This window comes from Centrocercus urophasianus, unplaced genomic scaffold (genome assembly GCF_019232065.1).
Source record: "Centrocercus urophasianus isolate 14NV4802_14NV808 unplaced genomic scaffold, USGS_Curo_1.0 seq_17, whole genome shotgun sequence".
In the NCBI taxonomy this organism is placed as follows: Eukaryota; Metazoa; Chordata; class Aves; order Galliformes; family Phasianidae; genus Centrocercus; species Centrocercus urophasianus.
Window position 1 is genome coordinate 23,701,997 of NW_024884722.1, and position 24,771 is coordinate 23,726,767.

Sequence of the window (24,771 nt, forward strand, 5' to 3'; positions counted from 1 at the left end):
TTTCCAAGACAGAATTATTTTATTATCACAGAACAATTTAACACATAATAGGGAGGAAGAGGGTTTCGGGGTATTCAGGGCACAGCTTCTGCATTAAAGAGCCATGTGCTACCAGCACTGTGCAGACAAAAAGAGAAACAGTGCTGGAAAGAAGACAGTTTCAGCAATACAAGAGCACCGCTGACAAAGAGTCACCCTTGCAGCTGACCCAGGATGCATCTTATCCTGTCAATTGTCCAGAAGAAGGGCTGGGACTGCAGAGCCTTTCTGAGAGGGCCTGGAAGTGCTCTGCAGAGGCCTGGCTGGAGCGGCAGAGACGCACGCTTCCCAGGCAGGAGATAACCTGGGCCAGTGCACAGGAGGGAAACAGCAGACCAACTTAGTGGGTTCCTTCCCCTGCCACTCAGCTTTATATCTCCCTTTCTTTCTTTCTTTCTTTCAGCCCAATCCTGCTGACACAGCTGTAAATACCCTGATAGATGGTGGTGTGTTTTGAAGTTGGGCCAGAGAGTGCCTTTCTTCTGCTCTCCGGCAGCAGAGATCCAGACGTGCTCAGCCCGACGAGGGAGTGAATCCCAGCAGCTGCTCTATTGGCTTGTACCTCCACTCATCTGCCTCCAGCTCCTCTACCAGACCGGCCAGTTTTTCCATCCGTGCAACTTGTTGATCTGCAAGAAGTTCAAAGGTAACCGTGGTTTGAAACGACACTGCAATTAAACCTTGCAATTAGATGTAAATTCCCAGCTGTCAGTGGGGAACACAGTGCAGAATCGACCCCACCAAAAGCTGATTTGAATGCAAATCCACTGTACATGACAGCGTGTGCAAATGGCGAGAGGACCTCACCAGATCACACGAGGAAGCAAAAGGGACAGGCTTTTCTGCTTGGGAAATGCTGAATCTGTCTTCTACCCATCCCTGCCCTGCCACAAATTGTAACAAGGAAATGTGAGAGGACAATGAGTGTAAGGAGGCGCAAACAGCATGGAGTTCTTTTCTTTAGCATAAACATTTATGGTACAAAAGAACAGAGAAGTTTAGAGAAAGCCTGGCCTGCACAGAGCAAGGAACTCCTCCTGCCAATGATGGTCCTTTGAGAAGAAGCTGGATGACTCTAGCAGAAACGCTGCAATCCGAGTGTGCTAACGACAAAGAACCTCAGAGGAGAGGCAGGTTGCCTCCCCGGGGTTCCCTGGGACAACTTGTTCCGCTCAGCTTTATTTAAAACCAGTTGTGCGCTTGGCATGCAGGCTCCATTTTCAATTAAATGAGCTGAAGTGGTACAGAGATGAGAATAGCCCTTCTCTTGGCTGCACTGCAAGTTTCATAGCTTGGCAGCGTCTTGGAAAAAAAAACAGCCTGGCAGGAGCCAACTTGCTAGCAAAAGGCATAGCATAAAATGTGCACAATTTGTGCTGACTGCAGCCGCAGAGGTTGGGCGCTTCTAAAGGCGCCTGTTCTCACTCCACCTCCTGCGACTTGGTATTTTGGGAGCCATCAAACAAACAAACAAAACGATGACCTCGATCTTATTTTAAGCCTTTCCCCTTTCCTTCAGGGAGGCAACCAAGCGCTCCACAAACCAGTTCCAAAAGCTGCTGCTCATTAGGGTGCCAGTCTGCATGGCAGCCGCTGGTAGTTACAGCCACTGGTAGTTACAGGTGCAGGAAAGCTGGGGCTGTGGAAACAATGGCTCCAAAGTTCAGCTTTGCTTTGCAGTCGAGAAACACGGGATCACAGCCTGAGACCTCCTCCTGGCAGCCATCACTGGTGGAGGACAGGAAACCTCTCCGGTCTGAGACAACACATGGAAGTGCCCATTCTAGCTGACGAGAGGTGGAGCCCAGAAAGGATGTGACCCTCAAGAAACGGATGGGCTCTGGTGCTGAGCTCTGCCCAGCATCCTGAGAATGAAGCCGTGCAGTTAAGCCCATCGTTCAGTTATCATCACCTGGGCCACGGGCACAGATCCCAGGAGGGAAGCAAAAGCTCATGCAAGGCTCTTGGGGAGAGACAGAGCACAGTCAGCCCCACCACCTCACACCACACTCTTGCGCAGAGCACTGCATCCGCTCCCAAACACCTCTGGAAACCTCGCTTGACCCTGGCAGGGCTGTGAGGCTCAGCAGGGAAACAAAGGCAGCATCGAGTGACTTGCCTGAGGCCAAAGAGGCACTCAGTACCAGGCCACCATCAGGTCGTGGGCGTTTCCTGCCCCAAGCCTCCTCTCCTGGCCTCACCTCCAGTGAAGGCAGCGCTGCACGGGGTGATGGAAAAACAAGCTGCAAGAGGCACAGCCTATTCCCACCCAGGCTGTGTGGGTTCCCTTTGCTTTGCATAGGGCTTGCAAAAAGACTTACTGGTAGCCTGACTTGGCATTAATTCACAAACTTAAAAGGCTATTCTGCTTTTTTGTGGTTGGCACCCTAGAATATGTCAGCCTCTTAGCTGCTTTTGCCCCCATCTTCCCTGATCAGCATACAGCTAAAACATAATGTGCTTACCGTGTTTCACTTGCTTTAATGTAGATGCAACCTGATAGCTGAAGACAGACTCACAAAGAAATCTTTCCGAGCCATCTGTAAATAGAAGAAAGGAGGTGGTTTCATCTGTTCTGAGAGCTCTGTGATGGAGCAGCCCTAACCAAGCACTGTGGCCAATATTGTTATATTTGAGCTGTGGGTTTGCCCATCTGTCTAGTTTCAGTGCTTTCTCTTGCAGTAAGTGTGCAGCGCTTTGGTTTCTAGGCCTTGCAGTCAAATTCTACCACAGGTTTCAGCTGGGGCTGGCAGGCAGGCAGGTGGCTGTGCTACCTGGGAGCCATCGCTTCTGAGCACGGATCGCTCGCTGGCTGGGAAGCAGCCACTGCTACAGCAGTGTCAGCAGGTCTGGTCCACCCAGCCCACGCTTCCTTCCTGGGGAGCTTCCTGGGGTGTGAGGGGCAAGGGAAGGGGGGTGGGGGGGGGGCGAGGCTGCCCCATTAAGTCTTGTGCAGCCAAGCAGAGAGCAGGAAGCAGCTCTGCTCCCTTGGAACTGCTGCCACAAGGAGCTCCACTCACAGGCATGAGGACGGCATGCAGCTGTGTGAGATATACAAGAGCAGAGGCGGACAGCCCCACATGGAGCTCGCTACAGCCCAGCTGCTCCCATTCATGTGAAGCAGCACAGGCATGCTGCTCGTGCACCAACTTTGGGAGCCCTGTGGCTTGAGGCCACGACTGCAGCCGCTGGGCTCCAGCAGCTGCCGCATGCATGCAGCAATGACACTTGCAGCCAGAGAGGACATGTGAGAGAAAACTCAAAGCTCTCCCTTCGTTTTTATGTTTAACACTAAAAAGCCAGCAACTGAAGCTGTATGTGCCAGCAGCTTAACCACCTAGACATGAAGTGCACTGACACCTCCTTGCTTGAATAAAACCATACTGGGTTTGGAAGAGAAAGGAGAATGGCCAGGAATGGCCATTCAGGATGGATTTCCATCAAGCTGGTGAACCCCCTCTGCCCCAAACAGCTGCTTGGAAGGGACCTGTGTTGGCTCACAGTAAGGCTGTGACCCTTCTGCAGGCTGCTGAAACCCAGCACCTGTCCTCATGACCAGCAGCAGACCCGGCAAGCTGCACACACCTGATGGAAACTGCAAAGAGCTGCGTTACTTGAGCCCTCACCTCCCTCAGACATGTGGAGAATCACACTCTGCCATGGCATTTTGTTTCTAAGTCAGTTGAATGAATTCCAGAGTGCTGTCAGATTGACACAGGGGCTTTGCTCTTAGTAAGGCTGCAAATCCACAAATACTGTTACATTCCCTCCATCAAGTAATTTTAGTCTGTTTTTAAATAGAAGCTAAGCTAAGCAGAAGCTAGCAAATATTACGACAGCCTCTGATTCCCTCGAGACTCAGACACTTGTGTCCTTACAATGCTTTATGATTTCCCATGGGCATAGGCCATAACCCCGCACAAGGGATTTCAAATAACGTGCATCTTACAAGCTAAATCAGTTAACTGATCATGCAACATCTGAGGAGTAAAGCAGCCTGGTATACAGAGCTAATTGTGTGCCAAGGACTAATGTGGCGTATGCCACTTCCTTTTCCAAAAAGGACTGATTTAGCAACAAGCGAATTACAGTGCCAATAAAAATCAGTCAGTTAGCAGGGATTTTTGAGAAGGAAACAGGTACGCAGCTACCACGCTAGCAATTGCCTGAAAAAGGTATGAATGTTATCACCTGCTATCTCAGAATGAAGAAGCTAAAGTTTCCTGTGACAGGGAGAGTGTACAATTGCTGCTGCCACCCAAAATGGATTGGTCAGCCCAAAATAAAATCAAGTACATGCCGCTCACTGTTAAGATGAGGAAGAGAAGCAGCTCTAAGGCTGAGGGGACAAATGGAGCCCTGGCAACAGGCCTGGACAACTAACCAGAAGTTGAGTCCTGGGTGAGAAGGAAGAATTGAGCTGCACCACAATCGCAATATCCTCTCTTGCAAGCTCTCAAAATACTGTGTTAATGCTGCACCATTTTCAAACATAACCAGCGCTGCTCAAACGCTCTCATTACCTCTGTGGGAGACAACTGCCTTCCCTCTCCTCGGATTCCCCATTTGCCTCCAGCCCAGCCATCCAGCCTGAGCAGCTCTCAGGAAGAACAGTTGCCTATTTGCTAATGTGAAGTGCTTCATTATTTTAATTTGTTTTGAGGACTCATTAAGTTCTATGAACAACTCTTTAGTCATAATTACCTCAATAGACTGGCATACGGACTCTAATGTGTAATAAAAACAGCGATTACAACACAGAGCTCAGTTCCCAGCTGTCCTGCGCTGCCATGTCATGTCCATACCTAGGGAAACCCAGGCATGTCTGAGCCACAGGGCCAAGGCCAGCTAATATGGCCCTGTAGAACACCGTGGGGGGATTGTGCTCAGCCTCCAAAAGTCAGGAGAGAGGTCTAGTCCCTATTTGCTGCTGAATTTGTGCCATACAGCAGGAGGCATGCCTCCAGCTAGGTCAAGGGTCCTTATCATCCCTTTGTGCTGCTCACGCAGATCTCTGCAGCAAGGCCTCAGCTCGCGTTGAGAGCCAAAACAAGCCTTGCATTTCCTGGCTAGCAGGGACACAGGCTGCCTTCTGTACTAGCCCAGTCCAATCTAACCCCAGAACTTCTTTTGCCAAGAAAAATACTCCTGCCTCAGCTATCTTTACAGTAATTCCTGTCCGACTTCAAAGGATAAGCTAACAATGAGCAATTAATGCTGTCATGTTCCCTTTCAGGTGGATCACTTCCTTGTCTGAAGCACTGTCACGGACTTAAAACTGAGGTGACTGCAAGAAAAGTCACTTCCTCACAAGTGATGGTAGGCAGGGAGCCACCAGGCAGGCCATGGGAAAAGGCACTGCGACAGGGCCCAGCCCTGGAGCTTCCTTCCTTCCCCTGGCTTCTGCCAGCCCAAGTCTGAGCGGGCCCTGGGGTCCCATGCTTGTGGGGAAGGAGGAGGTGCAGAAGTCAGCCTGTGCAATCACCTTCCAGCATCTCCCCGGCTCCCTTGGGGTAGGTGAAGAGGGCCTTTCGGGGCGGTGCCAGGTCCGAGACACTGAAACCGGATCCTGTCACAGAGCTGCCACTGACTCCGCCAGCTGAAGAGGATGAAGAGGAGGCGGCCATTTCACCCCGTCCCAACCTGCAGCCACGGAAGGGAAGCAGAGCACAGTTAGGAAGGGCACCTCAGCGGCAAATTTTCCCACTTCTGGGCCAAGACGTCAGTGCTAACGGGTGCATATAGGACCGGGAGCCTCGTCCCAAACACCCACAGGGGCAGGAAGCCAGCCACAGGGTGCATGCCCCGGCCTGCGCACATCCGCTCTGGCTGCACCGCTGGAGTTCCCCAGCACATCGCAGCGGTGGGGCACGCAGCCAGGCACGCCTGTCACGGCTGACTCCAGAGCCGGCCGCTGAGAACGGCTGCGGCTTCGCACCCTGCTTAGCCGCAGGCAGCTGTCACACCCCACGGCAGCACCCCCGAACGGCGGGCAGCTCTCGGGCCGACCCTCGTAGCGAGGGGCCTGAGAACGTCGCGGGATTGCTGCAGCACATAAAAATAACCTGGTGCAGGTCGCTGACCCAGCTCCGCGGGCCGTCAGCTGCTTGGCTCTGCTCCCGCTCCCGAGAGCCATAAAAAGACTTCTTTATTTTGGCCTCATTTCCAGGAGCACAAACACAGAGAAAGCCCCACTCCCTCATACAAGCTGGAAGCTTGCAGGACTGCCAGTTCCCGCGCACATCCTGCGCGAAGCCGCACCGCGCCCCGGCTGCAGCAACAGCGCCCTGCCTTGCATCAGCGCCCGCCTCGCGTCAGCTGCCCTCACAGCGTGCCCTAGCCTCCTGCAGCGACAAACAACATCTGCCTGTTCAGCACAAGGCTGGCCGCTGCTCGCCTGGCTTCTTCTCAGTCCTTTTAGAGCGACTGTGTGTTGCTGCGTTGGTGGGAATGGGACGTTTAACACTTATCAGGTACCTCCCTCAACGCACAGAAGCCACTGCTGGGCTGTTCTAAGTGACGGCGCTTGCTGCTCCAGCACAGCGCTTAACGCTGCATCCCTCCCCGCTTCAGGTGTTTCTGTTCAGCACCTTTTGGCAGGCTCTTTTACGTGTCGTTGAATCATACAGTGCCCTATTACACCAGATATTTGGAAGAAATTCTTTACTGGGAGAGCGGTGAAACGCTGGAGCACTCAGCCCACCGAGGGGTGAACGACCCCCCCGGGGCGTTCACCGCCTGCCATTTTGTGTGTGGGACGGGGCTGCCCACCCGCGCGTGCGCCGCCCCGCCCCCTGCCCACACTCCCGCCCCGCATGCAGCGGCTTCCGCGGCGCCAGTGCGCTTGCGCCGCGCACTCCCTAGGCAGCACCCCCCCCCAGCCGCCGCGCATGCGCCACACCGCGGCCCCTCCCCGGCTTCCGTAGCGAGCCGCTTCCCGGTGAGTGCGGCTCTTGCCACCGACGCTCCGCTCCCTCCCGGTCGAGCGCCCTCCCTCTCGCCGCCCATCCCCTTTCCGCCTCCCTCTCGCTGCGAGGCTCGACTGCCCGCTCCGGGCCTCACCTGGGCGCCCGCACCGCTTGGCGCAGGCGGCGCGCGTGATCGCGCTCGCGGTGCATGCTGGGCCGGGAGGGCGGGCGGGCGCGCACTGCGCGCGGCCCCAGCCGACTTCCGGTGGGGGAAGAGGGCGGTAACCTTGGCAACGGCGCCGTCGTGGGGCGGGTTCGGGGGTCGGTGGTTCTGCGTGTGTGGAGCGAGGTTTGGGGGAATGGAAGCCATGTGGCGGCGAGCGCCGCGGCTCGGCACGCAGCGTGCACGGGAGCCTCGGGAGCGGGCTCCGTGCCTACCCTGTCAGTGCTGTGGTAGCGCTCCCACAAACGCTCCGACGCAGGGCGGCGTGCTGCCGGAGCTCTTGTTCGCTGGCGGGAATCTGTTCTAAAAGCGCCTGGGCAAGCGGAATTGTTGCACGTAACCGTTTCGGTGGCGCGTATAGGTTTGAGGTCTGGCCGACCGTACTGCTTGCCCTGCTGCTGCACGCCTGCGTGTGTTTTCCACAGCGAAAATCACTCCGCGTCTCTCTGGAGCACATCCAGGATTGCCTACGTTTGTCTCAAACTCGGTGTATTTTTTTCACGGGGAATCTTGTTTTTTGTATTTTCTGTGGAAATAAAAGCACCATGTAAGCTCTGAGAAACACGGGGGCCACACAGAGTGGTGCACTGAGGTGCACTGAGATGCAGAAATGCTGTACGGGGCTTACGTGGTTTTTAATGTTTTAATATCTTTAGGCTGAAGGGAACCTAGGTGCCTGATGTCCTGTAGCAGGGCAGCTGGAGGGGAAGCTCAGCTTTCCTCAGTAGAAATAATGAAGGGCCCACAGAAGGGCAACACAGCTGTGAGCTGGAGCCGGGTGTCTTATGGGAGTGGCTGAGGGAATTGGAATTGGGATGGGTCAGTCTGGGGAGCAGGGGAGACCTCATTGCTTTCTGCAGTTCCTGAAAGGAAGTGGTGGAGAGGTGGGGTTGGCCTCTGCTCCCAGGTAACGGTGAGAGGTGACAGCCAGGGGGAGTTGTGCCAGGTGAAGGTCAGAATGGGAGTTAGGACATGTTTCTTCTCAGAGTGGTGATGCATAGGCACAGGCTGCCTGGGGAGGTGGGGGGGTCGCCGTCCCTGGAGGTGTTGCAGAGCTGTAAAGATATGGTACTGAGGCACGTGGGCAGTGATCTGGTGATCGAACAAGATGACCTTAGGAGTCGTTTCCAACTGTAATGATTCTATGCAAAAGGATAATGTGAGATATGCTGGTGTGGTTGGGTCACGGCCCTTGCGGAGCTGCTGAATGCTGACAGGGTTTGAGGAGCTCAGAGGTACCTCTCAGGGCTCACCTGCCCTCACACAGCTGCGTGTATGTTTGCAGCTCACTGTCCTTGGAAGAGCAGTGTGATGGATGTCCTACGGCCCACCCTGGTCAGGATCGGTGGGCGAGTGTACAGGAAGAACGTCATTCACGAGCGGGTCCAACAGCAGGAGGAGGAGGACTTCTACACAGGTGTCGTGCCGCACGGGATCACTGCAGTGGCATGGGACAGAGCTGACACTTGGTGTTGCCTCTTGTGTCTGTGTGTATGAGGGCCTGTCTGTGTGGTGGAATGAGCTGTGAAAAGCAGGAAGAAAAACACTTTGTGTTGGGTGATCACTGTGACCAAAGAGTGGATGTAGCCATAATTACTCAGTATGAGTTTGTGTGTCTGTGTTGCTGGCTGTTGATCACTTTTGCTGGCTCTGAATGATCGCTAGTAAAGAAAAAAAAGCCACGCCTTGGCTCTGTAGATCTGTTTTTCATGGGTTCTGCTTCGCTTTTTGTTGTCTTTCTGCCTACGTGTTTGTTGTAGTTCTGTGTGAGTTGTAGACAGAAAAAAAGTCCCTTTGTTATCTTTCAGAGAGAATTGTGACCGTGGTGTTTCTCCTTTCCACCCTGCCCTTCAGTGTATCACACAAAGCAGTTATAAGCTGCCTGCTACCCGGATCCATCCCTGTATGTGAGAGGAAGCATAGAGAACCCCCTCAGCCTCTTTCTGGAAAGTGTATTTGATTTTAACAGGCACAAATCTCTGGACCTTTGAACTAAACTTCCTCACCTTCTATTTTTATTCTTCTGTGACTTGTAAATTTCTGCTCCAGTGTCTCCGTGTGTTGTTGGAGAGTGGTGCAAAACTTGGAGGAGGGCATTCCCACCAAGCTGTTGCACAAATTGCAGCCAGGATGAAGCCTGGGCTCTGAGAGTACAGGCTCTGCACCTCCCAAGCAGGGCAGACTTTGAAGCAGTCATTATGGTTTTTTTTGAAGCTGGTACAAGGTGAAATAAAAAGCAGTTAGTTGCAGCAGAAGGGAATATGTCTGTTGCTATCTTCAACCTCAGGGGAAGGCTGTGAGTCTGTTGTCCTACATAGCGCTGCTTTTCCTGGTAGGGCCCAGTGACTGTGCGGATGAACCATGCGATGCCTTTGTGGTGGAAGAGACTGAGAAAGGCTTCCAGTGCAGAGTGGAGGTTCCCAGCCCCTTATACAAGTGAGCCTATGGGGTTCTGGTTTCTGTGAATTGCCTTTGACTGGGGAAGCTTTTCTGTGCAGAATATATTTTGGCGGGGTTCAGGGTAAGCGCCAGATCTCTGTTTTGTGTCTGTCCTGCTTCTGGGAGAGGAAAATTGGCAATGCCTTTCTACTGCCACGCTTGACTCCTAGCCTTTGCTGTGGCAGAGACAGCAGGTGGTGCTTTCTGGCTGGTAGGAGAGTGTTTGAGCATCTCTTTCCTTGAACATGAAAGTGTCAGCGAGAGTGGGAAAAAAAGGAGGAAGAACTGGGGTGAGCAGCCTGCCAGGGGGATTTGTGAAAGCTTTGAGAGAAAGCACACGCACCTGGAACCGGCTGTTGACTCAGATCTGATGTTCACTGGGAAGCCTGCCACGTTCAAAGCTTTATCCAGTTAGTTTTTACAGTTTTATGGGTTAAATAGTTTTACTGAACTATAGAGAGGGAAAGGTATTTTGTTTTTTGGATGCTGGCAAATGACTATCTTGAACAACGCACCAACTAGGAAGTGTCATTAGCTCTTTGTCGGGGGTTATTGGGGGGGGGGGGAAAGTGATAACGTGGATGGTAATGCTGTGGCAGGATGTGCCTCAGCTGAAGCAAGTTGTAAGCCACTGCCTGTCATCCTGCGGCCACAGGCTGATAGCAGCCACAGGGCCTGCATCCTGAGCTGGTTGCATGTGTCCTCTGACACGGACACGTCGTGTGTCAGGGGAGCCACTGGGGCAGCTGGGCTGTGGTCCCTGGTGAGGAGTGGTCCAGCCATGCTGTGCTGTTCTTCTTTTATACCTCCAGGTACATAATAGGGAAGAAAGGAGAAACCAAGAAGAGACTAGAAACAGAGACTCGAACCTCAATCAGCATTCCCAAGCCTGGAGTGGAAGGAGAAATTGGTGAGTGTTCTTTCACTGGCTCTTCCATGGACGTGATTTGAGCAGGGAGGAGGAATAGGAGGTGTTTTCCTTTAACTCCTGCTTCTGGCCCTGGCTCTCTTTATAGCCCTGGGAAAACCACCTCCCTTTTGAGCTTTTTTTTCCTTGACTGTAAACCTCTATAAAACAGAGTAAGAATCTTGAGGAGGGGGAAAAAATTCCCTTTTAAGCCTATGCATACTCTCACTGAAGTCACTTCTTAGATACAAATGACTGGCCTTTGAACTTTGGGCTTTGGACCTGAATGTGCTTTTTTTTGCTGTAGTTATTACCATATCCATTACTAAGGACTTGCAGTATACATCTAGAAAAAAGTGATATCTACTTAGACATGAAGTAAACTTCATCACGTTCTTTAATGTAAGCAGTATTTTGATGACGTTGCTGTCTTTCTCATAGTGAGAGCAGGCATCCTTGTACCGTATGTTCCTTCTCATCACTTGCAGTGACTTAACAAGACAGGAGGTGTTGCTCACTGGGTTTCTGCCTAAGTGGGAATCCAGAGGGCTCTTGCTGTGCGGCGTAGAGTTACGCTCATGACGGGGTAGGGAGGATTAGGTGACAGGGGACCCAGCTGTCGTACTATGCAGGAATGTGGTGGCACTTCTCAGTAAGTGGGGCTTGACTTTTTCCTGAGAACTGTGAAGAACTGTTTGGAAGGCTAAGAGACGTTGTAAACATGTAATAGTAGGAAGCCAAGAAAATCTTGCTCTTTGCAGTTCTTTCCTTTCAGGATCAAGTGTCCTCTGTTTGGTGCATACACAAACAACGTAGGGCATCCTGATCTTTTGTAGATTTCCTTTGTCGCTTCTACTAAGAGACTGCTTTCATGAAAACATGAAATAATGCTCTAGAAATCTGAAGAGCCGCTGAAGCGAGTGACTCTTTGCAATTGTTTTTTAGACACACAGAGGCAGCTTTCTTGTGAGCAGAGGGATACTTCAGGCATCATCCTGCCTTTGCAGAGGAAAGTACAGTCATGCCAGGCATTTTAAGTCAAGCAGGGAGTCTGGCAAGATTTCTCTGTGCGTGGCTGGGAGTTTTAATTCCTGTCACTTCGGTGAGCTCTGGGATAACAGTAGAGAGGTGCTGTTGTGCAGGTTTTTCTAACTCCTTTTTGGCAGCTCCCGAGTGAAATGTTCCTCCCTTCCCAAGATCCCCCAGTATCGAGCAGATCAGTAGGATGCACAATCACGGTCCATTTACGTACCGCGTGTTTCGCGGAGTGCCAGCGGTCTCCCTGTAGCACCGTGAAAGTGGCCGGGTGTCGCTTTGTTTCCTTGCAGTGATCACAGGGCAGCAGCGCGGCGCCGTCATCTCGGCCCGGACACGCATCGATGTGCTTCTCGACAGCTTCCGTAAGAAGCAGCCCTTCACACACTTCCTGTCCTTGGCTCTCAACCAGCCCGTCATCCAGGAGAAGTTCCTGCAGTTCAAGGAGGAGGTGCTGGAGAAATGCTCACAGGTAAGAATCCACACGAGAGCTCCAGCTGGAGGAAACCCCTTCAGCAGTCTCTCGTTCGCTGAGAGAGGCTTTTGCCCTTTACCTCAGAGGCCTTATCCTTTGCTTCCTTTCCTAGCGGTGTATTTCTTACAGGCCTTTTGCTTAAGTTGGTGGCTCTGCTGTGAGTTTATTGGGAAACCTTTTGGAATGCAGAATGGCTTAGTTAATTTGCTGTAAAATACGTTGTTCTCCTTTGAGATTTTCCTAGGTGGGATGGTATTTTTAAGATTCAAACAAGGGTTGTTTCTTCTGGGTTTTTGATTTTCGATAGGAAAGGTTCTAAATAACGTAACAGACCTTTCTACATTTAATATGATTTCATGTAACTGTGAAACCAAGGAGCGATTCACAAGTTTGCTGCTGCTTCTATTTCACTTTTCTTTTGGTTACTGACAGTGGATGAGGATGGGTGTCAGGAAATGACTCGGTAGCACACGCCATCCTGCTAGTGTAATCACTTCCCTTTTTCCCCCGAGAGCCGGTGCTGACAGTCCCTCCTACTTGCCTTCAGATCTGAGAGCACCGAGAGCAGCAGGAAACAGCTAGGCATAGTGAAAATAGGATGGGATGAAGTGAAAGTAGAGCATTCCCTGTTGTATTTTAGTTTGCTGCTGCTTTGACAGAAATGGTATCTCAGTGCACAGGGCCAGCCTGCGAAGAGGGAATGATGTTATTAAATTGCTGTGTCCTCTGAGTCTGCTCGGAGGACATCTCTAGGCAAGAGGAGCGAGTTCCCCTTTGCAGCAGCTGAAGGTTATATTGTATGCATGCAGCAGGGTTTATGGGCTAGTATTTTTACCGTTACATCTGTTGCTCCTGCTTATGCCTTTCAAAGGGAAAAGCGTAACCTTCCTAATTGCACAGCTTGAGAAGTATTGTTTCCTGTGTGTTTATGCCTTGTGTGTGAATTACCTGATGTCTGGGAAGATTTTTCATGGTTGCTTGTACACCAATTGTCTCATCTCTAACAGCAGAACTGGGCTGGCTTTGCAGTCTTGTTTCTACAGGCAATTCTGATTTAAGTCCCTCTTCTCCACCCAGCTTCTTATTTCTCTGACATTTTTAAGAGGTTTCTATCACTCAGATTTTCACCTAATGTCAAGTACAACTGGTACTGGCCAATAGATACAGGATCTGGCAATGAGTGCAATGCCATGAGAACTCATTCCTCAGGCTAGGAGACTATCACTGCCTTGATTTTCAGTCCCACAATCTGGCATTAACTACTCCTATATTAACGCTTCTCTTTATTAAATAAAAGCCCTAAAGTTAGGGGAATGGAAACATCAGACTGAGGACAGAGCGAGCCAGCCTTGGAGCTGGTGTCAGTGGTCGCCTGGCTCCCCCTGTTGGTTGTTCCAGTGCTTGTGGGGGTCACTGAGTTATGGGGAGAGAGGCACCTTTTGGGGGAACTGTTAACTTCAGCATGGGCTCTGGCAGTGTCTGCTCATGCCTTTGGCCCTGGACTGAGACCACTGCATTCATCCCGGTGCTTCTCTTGTCCTTTATCCCCTTCCAAAGTGGCATATGGCTGCTACAGTCCTTTGCTTGAATCTCCCTTTACCCATCAGTCCTTTCAGATATATCTAGCCCTGCTCTGCTTGCCTTGGATCCTCCTGCTTATCTGATCTTCCACCTCTGGTTGTCTGCCAGCAGGCCTCGTATCTTCCTGCATAGAGCAGAACCTTGCTCAGTTCTGGCTTCCTGGCTGCTCAGTATAGTGCAGATCTTTTCACTGCAACATCTCTACGTTGCAGCTTCTTCTATTCATCTGCAGCTAATGCCATCATCCACACTGTCATCCCGTGTCTTTATTCCTGCCCTATGTGGGCCTCACCTGAGCTCGCTCCTCCCCTTGCTGAACAAGCATTTTTCTTGCCTGCTGCCTTGGTTGCATCTCTGCAGCCCACCATCAGCTCAGCCTCTGCTGGTGGTCTGCCTTGTTCTCCACGTGCCTCCTAATCTGCCCCTGTTGTATGATTTGTCTCCTGCTCGCTCTTAGCTGTCAGTTTGCATCATATCACTGCCTGCCATCCACTTGGAAACGTTTTCATAAATTTATCCTGGTGCTTTCCCCAGCATTGTCAGTCACATTCCTAAGGAGCTGTCTGGGAATATCTGCAAAACTTCCTGTGCCTGCTTGTCCTCCATGGCTGCAGAAGCTCAGGTTTGGTCACAGAAGTGCTGAGACCACTGCTTGAGACCAAGCTAACCTTGTCTTCTCTAACCTTCTGTTTCTTCTGCAGCCTCTTCATGCTGTGTCTGGACAGCACGGCATCAGCAAAGCCCTGCTCGGTGGTTAGGGAACCTACAGGCTGGAGCCACTGGCTGGAACTGTGCTCAGAACCAGCACTTAGACGTGACTCCTCCTCATTCCAGCAGCAGCACTCAAGACATCCTCTCTGCATTTTGCTGCTGTTGAGTCATCTGGGCACTGTTGGGAATCTCCCCAGGCAGTGGCAGCCGGGGCTGCCCTGCAGCATGGCTCTCCATGCAGTGTGGGTGCAGGGTGCCCCTGATCTGGGGGTGCAGGGTTGTATTGACTCTGTTCAGTGGCCCGTGTCTCTCAGGAGGCTTGAGAACTTTCATTTTTAGCTTGAAATATATAAGTCAGTCAGAGGCAGGTATTTGGAGATTTGCATATGGATAGCCAAGGAATACACAGTGCTTTATTTTTTCTATCCTTCCTTCTCCTGGTATTAGCAAAAAGGCTTCTAGATACATTGCTGCCTGTTAGTTCAGGAGTGTATTGCAGCCCTGTATGTCTCTCAATCACTCTGCAGCCAGTAATGCCACTCTAATACCACTTTATCTCACAGCGGGGTCTGCTGGAAAGCACATCAGTAATGAAAAACAGTAATTCAAAACTGTGCCTCACAGAGCAATAAGAGAGCTTACAGATTTGTCCAAAGCAACGGGATTTCTCAGGATGCTTAGAGACATCTGAATAGATTTCAGGGACACAAGTGTTGAGCTTCACTTCCTGTTGCAATTTGCTGGTGCAAAGCATTGCAGCATTAGGTAGACTCTAGTCTTTGCATGAACCTCACTAATAGTGGCAAGGAAGGGGGAAACTGGGGGGTGTGCGTGTGAGGGTTTTTTCTGGCCATTGAGCATTTGTGAGGGACTTTTCTCTCTGAAGCAGTTGCCATGGCAACCATTCATTTATATTTTACAGCATAGGGTATGTTGGTGGTGTTATGCTTTCTGACTCTGTTTTTTTGTCCTCGAAACTTTCTGTTAGACAAACGTTGTGTCACGATACAGAGCGCTTTGGGTGTCATTCATATGTGGCATTAGGGCAGCCAGCCAGCGAAGCAGAGCTGTTTTGAGGCTGATTTAGTACAGAGATAAGGAGGTGGCTCACCTGGCTTGGGTCCTTAGTGGTGTGGTGCAGCGGGAGCTCAGGCTGTCTGGGTGACCTTGGGAGTCTCCTAGCACAGCCATGCTGGTGTTGGAGTGAGGAGGACTGAAGCATTTGTTGCAGGTGGGTAAAGGAAAAGGTTTAGGTTCAGCAGTGAAATTGCCATGAAAAATCATGGTTGGGTTTTTGGAGCTGTGCAAACACAGCATTTGCATTGTTAAGAGGCTGCAGATGTAGCATAGAAGAGAAATATGATTGCTGTAATAATGCCAACCTGTAAATATCTAACGTTGTTAATGAGTTATTACATCTCACAGTGGAAGGGACAGAAAATGGGAGGGGTTTTTCAGCCTGCAGTTCTTCAGTCAGTTCAGGAAATGCTGTTTTTCTGGCTCGCTCCTTTGTTTGTGGGTTGGGGTGGGAGAGGGCACGTAGCTGGCATGCACTATCCTGCTATTAGGGAAAAAACAGAAAGCTGTCTGCAAATATTGGAAGCTCTTAAGACAGCAGAAAGGATGCAGCCAGGGAGGAAGAGCTAAGCAGTGTGATCCTTTGCCTTGTCACGCAGAAGGCTCTGCTTTGGTCTTTGGTTTCCCTGCTAAAGTGTCTTAGATTTATAGGAACAATGTGCTCAGACTTTGCAAAGAGGTGAAGGCTCCTAATAAAAGTCTTTCCTTGTTCCATCTAAAGTAGGAGAGCAAAGGTAGAGGGTCTAAGAGGGAGATCTAATTTAAAAAAAAAAAAAATAAAAAAATAAAAGAATTGTTAAAGGTACATGCATGGAAATGTGTTGTTTTTTGTGCCCACAACAAGTCAGTGTCTGAGAGAGCGGCACAAGCTCAAATGGGCAGTCACACACAGATGATCCATACAGGGAACGTTCTTCCTGCCTCTCAGTGCATCCTTAGGTGGTTTGAGTGGTGAATTTTTGAGAGAAGCAGGAGGGTCTGTTTTATATGTTTGTATCTTCTAGCAAATCCCTACAAACACGTGGCTTTCACGTTCCCCTGTTGAATACAGGGGATTCTCCTGCTTGTCCTCACCACTCTGGTGCTGTGCTTTCCATTCTGCTCCTTGCTGTGCATGTGATGCAAGGAACGCTCACCTGTCACGACCCAGGGGAGGAAACTGGTGCTGGAGGAGTTTGTCACCACAAGGCACTCGGGTCCGTGTCTTGGAATCACCGAATCACCGAGATTGGAAGAAACCTCTAAGATCATCCTGTCCAACTGGCCATATGTCCCACTGGACACAGCAGTTAAGCATAGCAGAAACGGGACTTGGATAAGTGGGTTCAAGCACTTTTGCATTTCACTGAACTGAGCCCAAGTCAGAAGGGCTGCTAAGACATCTGCAGAAATGTTGCTTGCTCCAGAGAGAGCTACTTCAGACACAGCATCCCGCTCACGCATAGGGGAGGTGGGATCTTCCGGCCTGTGAAAGAGCTGTAAGTGCTGTATGTGGGAATTTCAGGAGCTGTATGAAACACCAGGGGTAAACCAGGAGACTTGTCTGGGTCTTGACCTCTTCTCTCTGCCCTTGCTCTTCCCTGCTGGCTGTCCCAGCAGCGCAGTGTGCAGAGGTGCCATGCCAGCACTTTGTCAGCTGTCAGCCCCCACTCAGGCGCTGGGAAAAGGCTGCTTTTGGGGCAGGTCAGTCCCTGTCCCAGAAAACAAGGGTTGGGGTTTTGCTTTCTGTCCTGTGAACTGCTTTACTGTGCAGTCTTCATCACTTGTGTGCACTGTGTGAGTGACGTCAGATGCTTGTCTCTGGCAAGATGGACTCAAACTTTCTCCTGGTTGCTATTACCAAGCTGTTGTTTTGTGTTGGGCCAAATATCCCCCGGCTATGGGTACCTTTAAAAGAGAAAGACCGATGGAGAGGAATTGTGTCTGGTCCTGCACATTAACAGCAGTGTGAGTGAAAGGGAGCAAAAAGGCTTTAGCTGCCTTCCCTCTGGGAAGGAGCGAGATGGAGGCACCCACCTTTCCTGTCCTATGCTCAGGGCATGCCTAATGTAATTCATCTGTGCTCGCTGCAGGTTGCTGCATGGTGCTGAGGCTTGCAGCATCCTTTGCCACTAGCAGGGTTTGGGGTCTCAGCCAGCAATAAAGCAATTAGCAAGGCGAAGGCAGGTACGTGCTCTGTCAGCTGGGGACGCTGAGTTTTGCTCATCTAGCCCAGCCTGTAAGTGCTGCTGTCAGCAAGGATATGGGTGCTGCCACAGCATGAACAATGCCTGATGAGATGTGAGGCATTACACCAGCTGAGGGATGCAATGTTTAAATGTCAGAGAGGTTTTATTTCAAACTCTGAAGCTTGGTTAGAGACTTCAAGGCTGTCATTCGCAGTCATTGGGCTTTTATTTTCGGACATATAAATGCTTCAGCAGTGCTGGATTCTTCTGGAGCTTAAAGCGGAGGTTCGTCAGTGTGCTGATGGGAAGTGGCCACCAAGTGGAAATAATTGTTTTAATATGGGTGTGTTAACCATCCTCAAAGTATTTTTATGAATAGTCAAGAACAGAAAAGCGTGTTCCTTAAAGCTGAGCACTGCTCCACCTGGGAACAGTTCTTCCTCAGCAACAACACGTAGCTTTTCTTTTAAAGGGAATTTAAACTTAATTCATCTCAGCAAACTATAGGGCACCTGGGAATGAGAAAAATGTAATTACCAGAGCTGGTATGGGCTGTGCCTGTGTTGTGAGGTGCAGCCAGTGTTTAGACAGGATTTAGAGGCTATTTAGAGCTTGCCACTGCAGCTGGCTCCAGCTTTATGGCACAGAGAACACACTTCGCTCAAGTTCTAATTTTGCACTGACTTGCGCCGTGTCCATGGCTGTTGGCAGTCACTGCTCTGATGGCCGTGGAGGTCTGGAGCCTGCCCTAAAGAGCCCTGATCTGCCTTTGGACCTCACTGCAAAGGCAGGTGGTGTGCAGGCGTGTGGTGCTGGGCTCTGCCTCGCTCCCAAAGTCTGTGCAATTCCCTCTTGTTTCGACTTTAAGACTAGCAACTTGCCTAGCGATGCAGAGATGAGAGGTTTGATGCTGGTGGCTTGCTGCTTATTCCCTGCTATGTGGATCCCTCTGAGAGGTGCTGTGTACATGCTTGAGATGAGATGCTGTGTTTGACTGATTTGTAGGATCACGGGGTCAGCAGCAGCCTGTTCCAGAACCCTGCAAAGCTCCACCTGACGCTGGGGACGCTGGTGCTGCTGAACGAACAGGAGATCCAGAGAGCATGTGACCTCCTGCAGCAGTGCAAAGAGGACTTTGTAGAGTAAGTGTTGCAAAGGGATGTCAGCACCAAGGGCACGTGCAGGGGAAAAGAAGCAAGCTGTCTTTGATGAGGAATGATGAGGAGAGCAGCCTGACAGTGTATCTAAATTCCAGAAATTTAGGAGGCTGAATGTTTTGAGTAGGAGCAGCAGAAATCGCCAAGAAATCACAACCAGAGGGCACAGCAGTACTCTCAGCTCAGTCCCTGCAGACCTGCTCCAGACATTTCTCGCATCAGTCCCATTGTTTTTGTGGGAGCAATTCCTTGCTGTCCCCTGCCTGCTGCAGGGGGAGGGATGAGCTCCAGCACCTTCCCGTGTTGCCTACAGCGGGCTCCAGCACACCGCTCCTTCCTTCCTGCCTCAGAGCAAATGCTGAGGTGTCCTTGACATGCATTTCTGGGTGCAGGGAGCGTGTAGGGAAGGCAGTGTGAGCCATGTGAGTCATCACTCTGAACCATTCAGCACTGGTTCAGGAACTGGGCTTTCTCACCGCCTGTTAACACGGAACTGCAGATATTATGGCTCAAACTGTAAATGTGGTTGAATGACACTGTAATTAGCTTATCTCTGTACGGCTTAGAAATTGGAGATGGCCTGAGGGGCTGCTGTCCGTATTTATTTATTTAGTTTTGCAATACTTTCGCACGGAGGGCATGGATTCCTTATTTGTATTTCTTTATTTTCAACTTTGGTGCGTGAAGAATTAGCCACAGTGTGCTAGCTGACACCTGTGGGAATCAGTGCATGGCCAAAATTCTTACCTCCTCTAAAAGGAAGGCTCCCTTTTTTCAGCTGCTGACCAGAAATGCAGAAGTATTTTCAGGGGAAGGAGCTGCCCACAGCGGTTGAAGAGTGCCACCCTCCTCAGGAGTGGATTGAGCTGAAACAGAGAAAATCTTGACTCTCCACTGCCTTTGGAGGAGGAGTCAACACTTGACTGTGTTGACAGGTATTTCCCCTGCCATAGCCAAATAAATAGGCCTTTAAAATCAATTCAGGCTCCCTTCCACCCATATGAACCTTCATTAGCATTCATTTATTTTTACTAAATGCAAGCAATACTGTCTGAAAGTCAGTGTGCCCTCTTTTTACAATTTTTGGGTATGTGGCCTCAAGTGTTTGTAGTCTTACTTGTGCTGTTTTCCTCCCAGTAATCATACTGGGAGAGGGAATCGCACTCCCCTGTTCCACCTGGTAAGTCTTACTGGGAACCTCTTAGGCAGGCTGCACAAAAGCAAGCAAGGTTAGAGCAAAGTCACACTCCCACTTAACTTGTGGTCATTACTTCTGCCTGCCCTGCACTGCCCACAAGACCTCGGCGCTGATAGAGGCGGAGGCACTTGCTCCTGGGAGCTCTTGCTGCAGCACACACCTCCTGTGATGTGCTCCTGGAGAGCAAGGAGGTGGTGTGCTTGGGAGCAGATAGGCTTCACGGTGTGCTGCTGGGTGTGGGAGTGCATATTACATCCTCACGCGTTTTAGGTTTCGCGTTCCTGCCAGAGTAGCTGGTGACGGTTTTTAAAGCAGTTCTATGTACTCCCAGCATTTGTAAGTGGATGTTGAAATGTACTTAAAACTGCCTTCTGCATCAAGTGCTTTTGCCAGTGAAAATCGATGAACTGGAGGCTTTGTGTCACAGTCGCTCTCTTTGTGGGGAAGGCAGCAGCTTCTCTGGAATGAGGAGTTACACCATTTGACTGCTGACAGCTTTTGTAAAAAGTAAATAGAGATTTCTGCTTTGAGATGGCCTGTGAGTACTGACAAGTTGACTTAGTGTATGTCTGAAACAGTGAAGTATGAATTCAAATTTAAATGTTTTTGTGGCATTTTTTGAGATGATGAGACAATAGCAACTGTAGCTTTTTGAGCTTTAGAAATTAGGCAGGAGGAATGCTACATGCTGCATTTCTAAAGCAAGTGTGACGTTTTGCTTTTTCTTCCATTTTAGCCAAATTACGGGAGGCAAGCCTCTGAGCGTGGAGGTGACTGGGGTGGAGTACATGAACGACGACCCTGCCATGATGGATGTCCTTTATGCCAAAGTTCACATGAAGGATGGCTCAGACAAGTGAGTTCCTTCTCCTTCAGCCCCCAGAATGCAGGCAGTGCTGAGCAGCAGCAGGAGAAACCTCTGCTGTCCAAAGTCTGCAGGTGCTGCTCGCGGTCCATGGGCTGGCAGTCGGGAAGTTTAAGTCATTCTTGCTTCCTAAACCAGTTAAGGCAGTGATGTGTTTGGTCTTTGAATCAGTCTGTGGTGCTGTTTTGAAGGATGTCATTTGTTTCTGTAACAGTCTATTGGAGTGAGTAATGGTGCTGTGGCTCAGGCAGTGATGAGATAGGCAAGGAGGTGCTCCCCAGGTGACTTAAAACAAGGACAACTTGGCCTCTGCTGCCTGGTTTCCAATGGATGGACCAGGTGAATCTAGATTTTATTCTGCAACATTTCATTATTCTTAAAAGCCAGTTACACAAAAAAGTCCTTAGAAAAATGCAGCTTGGTCACAGAGTTGTTTTTTGTGTCCCTGAGTAGCCTGAAACACGCGCTGGGTGTGAAACACCTGTCTTCTGACCTCTGGTGTGAAGTGTCAAAGCCAGGTTGGTGCGTTTGTGCTGTTCAATGCTCTGATGTGGCTTCAGCTGAAGGCTCTGCCACAGTGCTGTCCAGGATGCAGTGGTGGCTGGACAGCTTTCCTCCATCTCATTTTTGACAAGTGCGTCACCAACAGCAGCGTAATCTCTAAGTGCTTTCTCAAAGACTGGGGAAATGCAAGAGCTACCATCTTCCTGAACTGCTCATGTGAGATGGCTGGGAAGGAGGCAGAGGAGCAGCCAGGAGAACTTTAGCCTTCTCTTCTTGAGTGTTGGCTTTCTCTTCTTTAGCTTGATCTTTTTCCAGCGGTGCTGCCCCTGCTGTCTGATCCCCTTGCTGGAGGACAGCAGGAGCTTGCAGGGGGTGAACAGCACAGCTGGAGGAGGAAGGTGCCAGCAGGAACCTGTTCAAGGAGGGAGGGATGTGTTCTAGCATCTTCTTTCCCCTAGGGCCCCATGCTTAATGCCCCAGGGAAAAACACTTTGTTTGCTCTGTTGAAGTAAGAGATCGGATGTGAGATAAGAAAATGGTTGGGGGAAATGGAAGTGTAACAATTGCTGAGATTGGGTAAGAACCCAAATCTTCTTTTCCCATTCTCTAGTCTTGCACTTTGAAGTCTGTCCTACCCTGACAGAGGTGAGATAAAGCAGAGGGGGACGGTGGAGAACCGGGGCAGTCTGTATCAGCCAGGGGGAGGAAATGAGGGAGCACTCAGAAATATGAGGTAAATGCTGGATGACCGAAGTGCCCTTCATTCAGTGCTGTAGAAATCATTATGTATCAGCTCACTGAGCTGTAGACCCCTTTTCTTCTGAGTCTCCAGATCACCTCTTATGTGTGGCGCTCACAAGTCTGCTTGCGCTTCTGTGCGTGTCTGTGACCAGACAGGTGGGAGCGTAATATGGTGCAGGAGTGTCTGCCCATGGCTGGGCACTGCTTGGATGGCTGGGGACTGATCCTGCAGCTTGCCTCGGGTGCCAGTGCTGCCTGTTCTGCTGAGGAGCCTTTTAATCGTTGTGCTGGAACAATATGTGGATGGGCTGGCAGAGCTGCTTGGGCTGGGGAGAGAAATGAGACCTTCCAATCTGCCTGCCATTGCAAACAGAGATGTTTCCTGAGAAAGGGGCTTGCTGCTGAGGTAGTGCCTCCCTCTATCCTTCACGAAAGTCCCTAGCTGAGGCTTGGGCCTAACCCAAACCTTGTGCTTTGCACGTCAACTGGAGGCTGCCAAGCTTCTGTTTTGCAACGCTGCTGCTTTTGCTTGGAAATAGGCTCAGAGAGGGCTGTGTGATTGTAATGTTTTTTCCTCATCCAGGCAGGTCCTGCCCTCACCTGTGAATTGATGCATCTCTCCCAGCAGAATGAATTGGCACTTGTCTCTCTTGCCTGCTTAAACCTGCTGCTTTTTGCTCAGAGACATGAGCAAAGCAGGCTGGGAGCAGTTTTTCAGCTGTAAGGCCAATGCTGGAGGATCACAGCAGCCGTGTGCTGTGCCATGCTGCGCTGTGCTGTGCTGTGCTGGCTCAGACTGCTGCAGCCCATGTAAGAGGTGTGTGCTTTCCTGCCTCCTGTGAGATGTTCTGCTGGCTGTGTGTGGCTCCTGGAGTGGCTGGAGGTGAAGTTCCTTCCTGATCTTTGGATGATCTTGATCAGCTTAAGCCATAAAGCAGGAGATTTGATTTACCCGACTTAGCTTGCATAACTGCAGACAGCATTAGGGGATGGCAAGCCCTTCTGCACACAGAATGGCTCAGAATGAGAGAGAGATCATGCTCTGATGCCTCCCGCACGGCAAATAATTTCCATTATAATTCATTCTAATTTGTTTTATTTCCTTGATTAACTTTATAATGCAATAAAGCCCCATTTTCACTCAAGCTATTCTCTTTTAATTTGTTTTAGTATTGTCCGTAATGATATTCATTTAATCTTTGTCATTGCTAATTTTAAAAATCACTGGTGTAAAGCCAGAAAATAGCAGAAAACCATGACAGTCGGAAGTTGCAGAGTCTAGAAATCGCCGCGTGGCTGCCGGCAGCCCACCGGTGGCAAGGCGCAAGCAGGCGGTGTGGGAGCTGGCAGCTGGAGCGTGGCCACCCCAAGCCCTGGGGCCAGCCAAGCCTTTCTCAGCTCCAGCCTGCTGCTATGGGCCCTGTGGCTGCTGTGGGCCCTGCGCTGAGTGGGTCCCGTGGGTTCCAAGAACCTGAACGCCCCGGGGAACGCAGGTTTGGGCGTTGGCAGCAAACTCTTTGCTATGCTAAATCTACCCCGCTTTGTGGATTGTGTGCAGCAGAAGCCGTGTGAGTGGAGGAAGGACAGAGGAAGCCTTGTAAAACAGCCAGAACTTTTTGCAGGATAACTGAATTCTGATGGCTCTGTTTGCTTCCCCTGCTCTCTTTTCCTGAGTGAATGCGGAGAACTCATTTCACACGTGCTGTCCTTCCTGGCAGAAGAGCGAAGCACTGACAGTGCAGCAATTTCTTGTCGGCTTACTTTGCTCCGTTCTTTCTCCTTTTGCCTTCCCAGGCTGCAGATGATAGCTGATCAGCTGGTGGAGAGGTTCGTCGCCTCAGGTTTGATGCTTAGGGAATGGGATAGGGTGAAACTGCACGCTACTGTCATGAACACGCTATTCAGGAAAGACCCAAGCGGTGGTGAGTATTCTTGTTATTTGCTGGTAAATGCATTGAATCACTAGAGTTGGAAGGGTCCCTGAAAGACTGTCTGGCCCAACTGTTCTGCAGTGAACAGGACCACCCACAGTTCCATCAAGAGCTCTGAGCCCTGTTCCAGCCTGATCTTGGGTGTCTGTAGGGACGCAACCTCTCTGGGCAGCCTGTGCCGGTGCCTCACCACCCTTATTGTAAAACACTTTTTCTTTATATCCGGTCTAAATCTCCCCTCTTTCAGTTAGAATCCATTTCCTCATGTCCATGTAACACAATACCACTGAACAGGAGGTATTTTGGTCAGTAACTGTTGACTTTCACACTTTTTGTGTTGGGTTGCTTTTTTTTTTTTTTAAATTATTTTTGTGCTTATTTTAATCTTATAAGTGCCTTGAAGATTGTATGGGGGATGTTGCTAAATAAAACCCAAGAAAAACTGAAAAAGCAGCCAGCAGAGCTGGAGGAGGCAGACGTGCTTTGAGTACTTTCTGGGTCCTTTCTAAGGTTCTTCTCACAATTTCAGACCCACTCTTGGCCAGCAGCACTCACAGGAATCTTGCCCTTTGGAGGGGGGGCCCGCTGGCAGTAGCATCCAGTCTGTGTGCTGAACTGCTCTATCAGGCATGTGAGGCATTCGGAGACAATGAGGAGAGCTTTACCCAGGCAGCCATAGAAATCACTTTATGTTCGATACGGGATCTGATTAGCATTGTTGGTTGTGAGTGGGAACTCATAGTCAATGCTGGAGATGTAGAAGAAATATTGAATGTATTCAGTGAGTGTGGCAAAGGTCCCTTAGAAAGAGC

At 50.3% G+C, this 24,771-nt stretch overlaps 2 protein-coding genes across 5 annotated transcripts in view; one reads left to right on the forward strand and one right to left on the reverse strand.

Annotated features, from left to right (window-relative positions):
- Positions 1-7,169, reverse strand: ANAPC16 (anaphase promoting complex subunit 16). The gene is made up of 4 exons (XM_042817718.1): positions 7,102-7,169; positions 5,525-5,682; positions 2,505-2,579; positions 1-668 (listed from the first exon to the last, which is right to left on the reverse strand). The coding sequence occupies exons 1-4, from the start codon at positions 7,155-7,157 to the stop codon at positions 553-555; spliced, it is 405 nt and encodes a 134-aa protein (XP_042673652.1). The 5' UTR covers positions 7,158-7,169; the 3' UTR covers positions 1-552.
- Positions 6,917-24,771, forward strand: part of ASCC1 (activating signal cointegrator 1 complex subunit 1) — a 27,451-nt gene continuing 9,596 nt past the window's right edge. The window contains exons 1-8 of one of the 4 annotated variants that reach the window (XM_042817714.1): positions 6,917-6,979; positions 8,456-8,587; positions 9,507-9,606; positions 10,422-10,519; positions 11,845-12,023; positions 18,569-18,705; positions 20,655-20,774; positions 23,823-23,950. In XM_042817714.1, the coding sequence (XP_042673648.1) occupies positions 8,482-8,587; positions 9,507-9,606; positions 10,422-10,519; positions 11,845-12,023; positions 18,569-18,705; positions 20,655-20,774; positions 23,823-23,950 (868 nt within the window). In that variant the 5' untranslated portion in view covers positions 6,917-6,979; positions 8,456-8,481. The other 3 variants (XM_042817717.1, XM_042817715.1, XM_042817716.1) reach the window with 3 other exon arrangements.